This window comes from Fragaria vesca, linkage group LG2 (genome assembly GCF_000184155.1).
Source record: "Fragaria vesca subsp. vesca linkage group LG2, FraVesHawaii_1.0, whole genome shotgun sequence".
Lineage (NCBI taxonomy): Eukaryota > Viridiplantae > Streptophyta > Magnoliopsida > Rosales > Rosaceae > Fragaria > Fragaria vesca.
In genome coordinates, this window is record NC_020492.1 from 17,531,238 (window position 1) to 17,541,023 (window position 9,786).

General features: G+C 35.8%; 1 protein-coding gene across 1 annotated transcript; it reads left to right on the forward strand.

Annotated features, from left to right (window-relative positions):
• The first annotated feature begins 6,441 nt into the window (after positions 1-6,441).
• Positions 6,442-9,510, forward strand: LOC101303485 (transcription factor ABORTED MICROSPORES-like). Its single transcript, XM_004292583.1, has 9 exons — positions 6,442-6,445; positions 6,976-7,084; positions 7,179-7,358; positions 7,500-7,581; positions 7,656-7,727; positions 7,890-8,441; positions 8,650-8,919; positions 9,026-9,202; positions 9,292-9,510. Exons 1-9 carry the CDS (start codon positions 6,442-6,444, stop codon positions 9,508-9,510), a joined length of 1,665 nt encoding a protein of 554 aa, XP_004292631.1.
• The last annotated feature ends 276 nt before the right edge of the window (positions 9,511-9,786 follow it).

Here is a 9,786-nt window from a genome sequence, read left to right on the forward strand (position 1 = left end):
CTAATTAAAATAGTTAAAGGAATCAGTAATAATTAGTGATATGGTAACTGGTTTCAGTTTATGGGGGTGTATTGTATTTGGATTCATACAGACTTATTTTAATCAACTGACTTTTTAAAAAGTCTACAGACTCTTTGAAAAGTTCATAGACTTTCACTGATTTCTTAAAACCATCAATTTTTAATCACAGACTTTCACTGATTTCTGAAATCTACAGATTTCATATGAATAACTTATGTAGATTTCTCAATACTTACAGAGTTACAAGAAAGAAAAAAAAAACCCAAAGATACAATGACAAACACATAATGACATCGATTATAAGTTTACTGCTCATCTATCTAATTTTGATGCATACAGTTGTAATATTTGATTGAAATACATAAACATAGGTAACAAAAAAATTATATTAACTTAAGTTACTAACACGCGTACTTATACGTTAACCAAAGATACATGTTCTAAAGTGGGACATTAGATGTTCACAAGTTTAATTCATGTACCCAAATATAATATAATATATGATCATGTAGTTCTAGTATCAAAAGTTAGTAGATAATATTTAGGTTATCAAGGGTTCCAAGCATTACAATTGAAAGACAACAAAATGTTAACATTAAAAAACATTGAAAAAAAAAGTAGAATAGAACATTAATAACACAAAATATTATAAAAAAGAAAAAAACGATGATGTATCGTAGGATCAACCTCTTCACATGTAAAGAGAAAGTCTGTCGTTGTAATACCCCGGAAATTTGATAATTGTTTCTAATATTATTTGGAACTTTTCGAGTTAGAAGTTAGCGTGTTTTGAGGTCCGAAGGAAGAGCGGAAGTGTTCAGATGCATAATTACCCGAAACGGTTTTATTGTTTTGAAGGGTCAAGAGATGACTTTCCAATCCGTTGGGTTTCTCGAGAAACTTTCTGCATGAAAGTTGTAGAGCACGATAATACGAGTTCGTAGACACGTAGCACACGTAACGGATTTCGTATGAGAAAGTTATGGTCAACGAAAGTTGTGGCTTTTCGGGAGTTTTTAGGATAAATAGAAAAGTTTTGGGGTGGAAACCCTAAATTTAGAAACTCAACTTTCTTTCTCTCTCCTCCTCCCCGAGATGCACGGGCTGCCCCATTTTCGCCGAAGAAGAAGTCAGACGTTCAACCATCATTTTGGCAGCCATCGGTCCCGTTAGATTGGTCTCGTCCTCACCTACCCAGCCGAGTCGGTCTTTGACGCTGGTGACCGGCGTACAAGGTGCAGTGAGGCCCGAAAGCCACTGCTGCAGGCAGCTTTGACCGGAACCCTAAACCGGCGACCCCCAACGAAGCACCCAGCCTAGTTTGGCTCGTCTCCTCCGTGCGAATCGAAGCTTCCTAGGCAAGTGGGTGACCTCGTCTTGAACTGTAGTAGCAGGAGGCAAAGGAGCAGTCTTAGCCGGAAGCTGCCATTTCTAGTGGCGACAAGGTGCAACACATGGTGAGTTTTGCTCCTCTCTTCCATCTGTGTGTCGTTGTGCAAAGCAATCAACTCAGTTTTGAGTTTTCAAACTATGGATTTCAGTTTTGGAGCTCGAATTTATGACAGTGTTTTGGAGTAGTTCAAGGTCGATTCGAGGCTAGTCACAGGTATAAAGTTTGTTCCTTTTGCTTTGAACTACGAGTTGAGTTCGTTGGGTGTTCATTTTGCAACGTTTCCGGATGGCGCGTGGGGTCCACTTGCCGCCGCCGCTTATGGTGGCGTGTGAAAGAGCGTCCGGGTAGTGTGGTGGTGTTTGGTTGCTGTGTTAGCTAGTCTATGTAGTTGATAGAGTGTTGTTGTGTGATAAGGCTATGTGTTGGTTAGGTAGTGCTTCTTAGGTGCTTTGTAAATCTTGGTTGTTGTTAGGTTGTAAACTTTGAGGTTTGAGCATAGAGGCAGCAAGGTTATGTTGTTGAGTGTCTGGTGACTTTGGGAGGTCTCGGAGGAAGGATTGTCCTCCTTGGGCAATCTTTAGGCTAAGGTTTGGTAAATGGTGCAATGTTAGTTTTGTTCAAGTGGTTACTAAGGTATTTAATGGTGTTAAATAGGTAGCTTGTGGAGTTGATAATTGAGCTTGGTTTTTGAGTTTATTGCGAAGACGTAGCGGGATTTTAGGTGAGTAAAATCTCACCAAGGTTCACTTTGTGACCTATTTATTTATGATTATTATGATGATAATGTTGATAGAAATGTTGTTGGTGATGATAATGTTGATGGAAATGATGATGATGATGATGTTTTTTATGATAATTATTATATTGTGAGTAAATCTCACATGGGTTCATAAAAGAACCAAGTTTACTTTATAGTTTTTATTGCTAATTGTGAAGTTGTCCTTGAAAAAAAATGATTTTGTTTTTAAATATAAATGAGTTTAATCGTCAACGGCTCATGGTAAGTGAAAACAAGTTTTTTGTTAATAATATAATATTTCAAAAGGACTTCAGTTCATGAGTCATAATTAGAGTTGGTAGATTATTCTTATTTTAAATATTTATATCCACGTGTTTATGTGTGAAAGGCACGTTATGATCATGTGATATTGTGATGTTGAATTATGGTTGTTGATAGATTATTCTTGTGGGAATATCTATGTGGAAGGATATAATTTATGATGTACTCTTTGTGTTGTTGATAATGATATTTTTATATATTGAATTGTTGTTTAAATAGTCAAACCGGGTTCCAAGCCTTTAATCGGGTGATTGGTTACGGTTATGATGGTATTATTATTTTGGGTTTTGATAAGTGTTATGATGGGATAGTAGTTAAATGTGTGTCTTTGTGGTGATTGCGTGTATTAGTTATGGAATGGTGCTTTCGTGGTGATTTTATGCATTAGTTATGGATGTGTGTGTCTGAGTGGTGTTTGTGTGCATTAGATTAGGAGCCTTCGTGGTGGACCGGAAACCAAGCCTTGGCCGGGTGATTGGTTATGGTCAGTTTTAGATCTCTAGTCTGTTTGTCGGTATTTCATGGGGGATGACTAAGTGTTGACGAACCCATGAGTACGAGTTTGTCTAGCTAGTTACTTATGGGGGATGACTAAGTGTTGGCGAACTCATAAGTAAAGTTGGAATGATAATTGTGTGATTTTCTTAATGTTGTCATCAAAATTTCTTGTTTTAAGTATCTCCTGAACTATGTTTAATGCAGGAGATCCTTTAATCTTAATTGTATGATTTTTAGTGGAATTCATGAACTATGCATTTTTGCAGGATTTCATTATGATTTGTTTAATTGTGAATTGTGGTGTTTCCTTTTAATTATTTGTTTCATTTATGATTTTGAGTGATTTTGAATTATTATGTTCTTTTAATTATTTATTTTGAATTCTCTTGCTTTTAGGTGATTCCTGAACTAAGTTATTAATGCAGGAATTTTCGGTTTTATCTTGTGATGTTGGTTTGAGTCTTTTAGTGTAGATTTACTCATATGAGCTTGTAAAGCTTACCGGGTTTGTTGTTTATAACCCGGTGCACCAATTCATGGTGTAGGGGTTAGACCTGCAGGTGATGATCAGCAGGGTCGAGGCAGTGGCTTAGGAGCTGGATTTTAGACGATGTACATTATTTGTATATTTTGGCAGTTGTTTTTAAGCTCATGTGAGCAACCTTGTTTATTACTAGACTTTTGGAAGTTGATGTAATTAAGAAGATATAATGTTTAACTCAGTTGATGAGTTTGTCGACATTTACGTTTCCAGTATTAGTTTTTAGTTTAGAAATTGTTGAGCAGATTGTGGGATATTAAGTTTTTGAGATATATCATGCCTAAATTTTTTGAAATTTTATCTTTTAAAAATTGGGGTGTGACAGTCGTAGACTTTTCCAAATCTTTGCTCTAGTGGGTGGAAAAATATTGGAGTTTGGGGTGTGTAATTTACACTATAAAGTCCACAGTTATCCATGAATTACTAATTCCATAAGTATGAATGATATTTTGAATGCATCTAAACTTCTATTCATTTTAAAAAGTTTTCATTAAATACCTCTGAACTTTGGTGAAATTCATAATGATTTTTTAAAATCTAGTTGAATACACCTAGACTTTGATGGATTTTTAAAAGTCTGTATTGAACACACCTAGACTTTCAAATTCCATAGACTTTTTTAAAACTTCCACTAATTCCATATACAATACACCCCCCCTATGTTTCTTTCTTTCACCTTAACCCTAAAACATGTGTGAGATTTATGACATAATTACCCTGCCGGTCTCATTTTGATTTGGACTAATTTCAGTTTACCCCCATCAACTTTATGTCGATCATCATGTTAGTCATTCTTCTTTCAATTTCATCAAAAACACCCCTCAATTTCCAATTTTCATCAGCCGCGCATGTCCAAATCTCCAATCTCCATCCAATTCTTTTGTCAAGTGATGACTTGATATCAAGAATAAAGTCAAATTCTGAAAGTTACATTTCGGACCATTTTTCCCCCATATCGATACACATCTTTGTTCTCATCACAACCCCCTAACTTTAGTGATTTTGGTGGGATTGAATGTAATTTGTCTATTTTTCATTTTTTCTTTCTTCTTGATATCAAGTCATCACTTGACAGAGGAATTAGATAGAGATTGGAGGTTTGGACATACGCGGCTGATGAAAATTGGAAGTTGAGGGGTGTTTTTGATGAAATTGAAAAATAAGTACTAACATGATGATCGATCTAAAGTTAACGGGGGTAAACTGAAATTAGTTCTTTTGATTTTTTCGGATTTGTTCGTTTTTCAATTTAACTCCTAAGTTTAGAAAGTTAAATATATTTATCTATTATTTTTTTGTTAAAAAAGAAAAACGAGAAAAGGGCTACCTCCACGCCCTTACTCAAAAATTTAATAATAACTATGAACAATTCACTTGTCAAATTTGCAGGATTATGTTATTGATCAGTTCATTACTGACCTTATTGATAGTGAATTAGTGATATTGAAACCCATCAGGCCAGAAGCATATTATATATGCATGTGCATGTGCCCATTTACTGCAGAAACAACAGTTTGGAGAAGCACTCTCGGTCTATCATGATCTCAAATTTCTCTTTTCCTGATGACAATACTGTGAGTTGGTTCATTCAGACACTTTTTATCGATCAATTGGTTCAATGGCAAAGGAGCCAAAGGCCACCACACCATGATTCCCATTGGCAAAACTTTAGGAGGCTCGAAACAACTTGATCAAATCCAGCCCCACCCTTCCAAGTTAAAACCATTTGTCTGGTGCTGCTATTGGCTATACTAGAAGGAGAACATCACTACTCGCAAGAAATTAAGGTCCAGAAAGACCAAACTCAATTCAGGGGGATCCCCCGTCACTATGTCAAGGTCAACTTTGATGGTTATGTGCATCAATAACAACAATATATGATCTTTGTAATTAGGAATGCTCGAGATACTTATCTGTGATGCTCAAGGTTGACCTTGACGTACGTAGTATATTATAGTAGTGATTATTCCAATGGATTGCTGGAGGCTGGAGCTAAGAAAGTTGTTGTCAAATAACATCCTAGCTTCTAACTCATGAGGGTCTTCAAGAAGGTCCCGGAAGAAATCTAGAAAATAGGGTTCAATAAAGTTCCAAGTAAGGTAACTCTAAATTCTTGATTAACTGTAGTATGTACTAACGTTTACTCTCAATCCATGAGCCAGAATGCTCAAGACAACTCAATTATTTAGGCACCAAAAAGAGGACTCATGTAAATCTGCCATTGTGTGATTCAAGTATACTTAATACTTGGAAAATTGGTTATGAATAATAGAAACGTTAATAACAGTGAATTAAAAAAAAATAGTGGTGACATCAGGAGAAAGGGAATTTCTAAAAGACATTTTGGCCTCATGGGAAATCAAATGTCAAGTTTATGTAACATGCAGAGCTATGACAATGAAATGATGGGTGTTCATCTTTTTCAGGTCAAATGGCCCTTTAGCTTGTTCATTCCATTAATATTATCCCCTATGAATATGCTGATGTATTATATATAATATATTGTTTCTGTTGCTGTTCAGAGTTTTAGAGAGAGTAGTTGAAACATGAAACAATATACTTAACAAAACTAGGTAAGGTAGTTAGGGTTTTCATACACCATAGTAGGTCATGCAATACATGCTCCTCATCATTTCCAACTTGGAAACTCTATTAAACTTTCTTTCTCTTGCTCTATAAGCATATATTAAACTAACCTAGTTCTTCTATTACTAAATAATTAAGAAAATAAAATAACTATTCCTCTCCTTCATGCATGAGTTGCAGTTCACCAACCTAGGCAGCTAAGCCTTAGTTAAACATATATATATATATATATATATATATATAAAGGAACAGTTGTGAGATACAGGGTTCAACTGGTTTCCTTCTTATATGTTGCAAACTCAAAATAAAATATAGAACCAATTTTGTTCTCAATTTTCTGAGATGGGTATTTAGGGATGACGGTGATGTTGGTGTTTGATCACTAAGAACTTGAATGACATAAATGCAGTTATCTATTGCTGCAATAAGTAAAAACTTTTCAGGGACCTTCACCCTTCTCTTTTCTACTTCTATTTTGTTTCTTGTTTCATCCTTCATTAGGTACTTTTCTTAAACTGTTCAGTAAAAAGAGGTGGCCACAAAAGTATAGAAATCAACAAGTACAGTTGTCATCAATATTTGACAGGTTTGTTACTTCTCTTTGTTAGTTACTAGTTAGCTTGCTGAAACTGAGCTAGCTAGTGTTCCAAACCAGAAAAATAGCTAGCTACTGTTCCTTTGGTTATTTCTGAACCAACAGTAAGAAAACGACTATTAGAACAAAACTGAAATATAATGCTGAAGGAAAATTCTACTCTTCTGTGTTTTTTTTTTTCTTCCCATCGATGGATTCCCTCTTTTCATCTAGGATTTCTTTAGTGCTTGAACTAATTCCATGTGTAACTGGAATTTTACAGTTGGTTATGTACATTGCAGGTGTGATGAACATGACTATGTATAACCTGATAATTGAGAGGCTGAGACCCCTTGTGGGTTTGAAAGGCTGGGATTATTGTGTCCTGTGGAAGTTGAGTGAAGACCAAAGGTAAAACTAGGAACTGAGAAGCTAGTTAAACTTCAGTCTAGTCATTAACCTGTTCCTCGTCTTCTTTTTGTTTGACACTTTAGGTTGGTTTTAGGTTCATTGAGTGGATTGGTTGTTGCTGTTCTGGGATTGATGAGGACAGCCAGAATGGTGGACAAGAACTTCTGTTTCCAGTTTATCAAGTCTTTCGGTGCAGGGATACAATGCAACACTCAAGAACTAGTTCTTGTGATATCCTTGCTAGTCTTCCTTCTTCAATGCCCTTAGACTCTGGGTACATATTTACAGCAGCACTATGTCATTCACTTTTGTTTTCCTCATTCCACCATTTGTGATTAGCATACATGCATACAAAATTAACAGAAATAAGTAGTGGTTTAATAATTACCAAGATTGTTCGTGATTACGAAAACAGGATTTATGCAAAAACCATAATGTCAAACCAGCCCTGTTGGTTGAACTGCTCCTCCAGTAACAGTGATTCAAGTGCTATGCTAGTGAGTATATCATTTTCTCATTAACCCATACAGTAGTATTTAACATTCACTAAATTTCCTACTTCACTATGCAGGAAAGAGATGGGACACGAGTTTTGGTTCCAACTGCAGGAGGGTTAATGATTGAGCTGTTTGTCTCCAAAGATGTATGATTTTATTCTTTTTGACTTATATATTTTTTTTTTTTGTAGTTTTTTTTAATGTTTCTGAATTATATGAGCCAAAATATGATAAACATAAAATGCATACTAATTAATAATTACCAAATTCATATCTTAATTGTACTTGTGTAACTGGTTTCTTTCCAGGTCTTCGAGGACCAGCATGTCATTGATTTCATCACAGCACAATGCAACATTTGGCGCGAGCAAGACACCCTGATCAGTGCAAGCAACACATGTAGTACAAACACCCCTGTACTTTCTCCATCAATGGCATCATTGGATCCTCATGATGTGAATTTGCCATACGATATCACAGTTGATCGAATCCACCTATGCTCTTCTGAGTCTTCTTCTCCATTGAACTTCCTGCAACATGTCACCAGTTACAACTCTGAGAACAGAATGAAGAATAGTCCTAGTGCATGTACCTATAATCAGGGTAATTCACATGAGTACTCTTTGGATCAGCCATTAGAAAACATGGAGCAACAAGGTACTCTGGATGATCAGGATTCGATAAAACAAGCAGACCATTCAGCTTCTGATTGCAGTGATCAAACTGATGAGAACACAAATTATAAAAGAAGAAATGGAAAAGAGCCTCAATCCAAAAACCTTGTTGCTGAGAGGAAGAGAAGGAAGAAGCTTAACGAAAAACTCTATAAACTTCGCTCTTTGGTTCCCAACATTTCCAAGGTACTACTGCAGCTTGTCCTCATAATTTTACTCATACTCTCATACCACCATAACTTGGTTTAATCATATGTTCTAATCATATACATGGATAAATGTAATCAGCGCCACGTGATTTACAAAAGTGACCTTAACTTAGCAAGTTTCATTATGGCAAATGGTGACCTCTTACCAACTGTAGTGCAGACCTACTAATCTTGTATATTCTCAGATGGACAAGGCTTCGATTCTCAAGGATGCGATTGATTATGTTAAGGACTTGCAGAGACAAGTGAAAGAACTCCAAGATGTGCTTGAAGATAATTCAAATGGAGGAGGAGCTAAGAGAACTTTCAATAGTATCTCCGGAAATTACAACAATTACCAGTCAGAGAATCAGCATGGAATTTCTATGGCAAATAAAACAGAAAGTGACAAGCCTCAAAATGGGTTTCATGATTCGGATCATAATACTAATGAGATGGGACAACAGCAGATGGAGGTACTTAATTTATAATCTAATCTTTTGTCAAATTAATTTGTTTATGTGTTGTTTAGAGGACTTTATGAGTTAGTAAAGGGATTAATGGATAGTAATTTAAATGCAGCCACAAGTAGGAGTAACTCAGTTAGACGGCAACGAGTTCTTTGTGACAGTATTCTGTGAGCAGAAGCCAGAAGGGTTTGTGAGATTGATGGAGGCATTGGATAGTTTAGGATTGGAAGTGACTAATGCAAATGTGACTAGCTTCAGGAGCCTCGTCTCTAATGTGTTTAAAGTAGAGGTAAGTAATTTCTTCTGAGAACAACCACATAGTTATATTTAAGTTAACTGGGAATTGGTCTTATTTCTTTATATCACTCTTGGCTGCAGAAAAGGGACAGTGAAATACTGCAAGCTGATGAAGTGAGGGACTCTTTGCTGGAGATAACACGGAATCCATCGAAAGGGTACTGGCCTGAGATGGCAAAAGCTAAAGCATCTGGGAATGACCGTTCTTTGGACTATGATCATGATAATAAGCATCACTACCACCATCACCTCCACAACTACCACAATTCTACATGTCATCTTCAACATCTTTATGATTAATGAGAAGATTGAATCTACTAATTATGTATTAACTGCGCACATTTGATCAGTTTCTTCATTTCAGTTTCCTACAATTTGCTGTAGTACTTTATTTCATCTTATATCATGTTTTTTTTTTTTTTTCTCTCCCAATAGTGAACATGCATGCTCATGTTGTTTCAGCTATATTTTACCTTAACACCTTCAATTATCCAACTTAAGTTTTTTAATCTAATGATAACACTCAACTCATAGTACATACTTATAGATCATGATCGAGGTATCTAATCTTGTCAT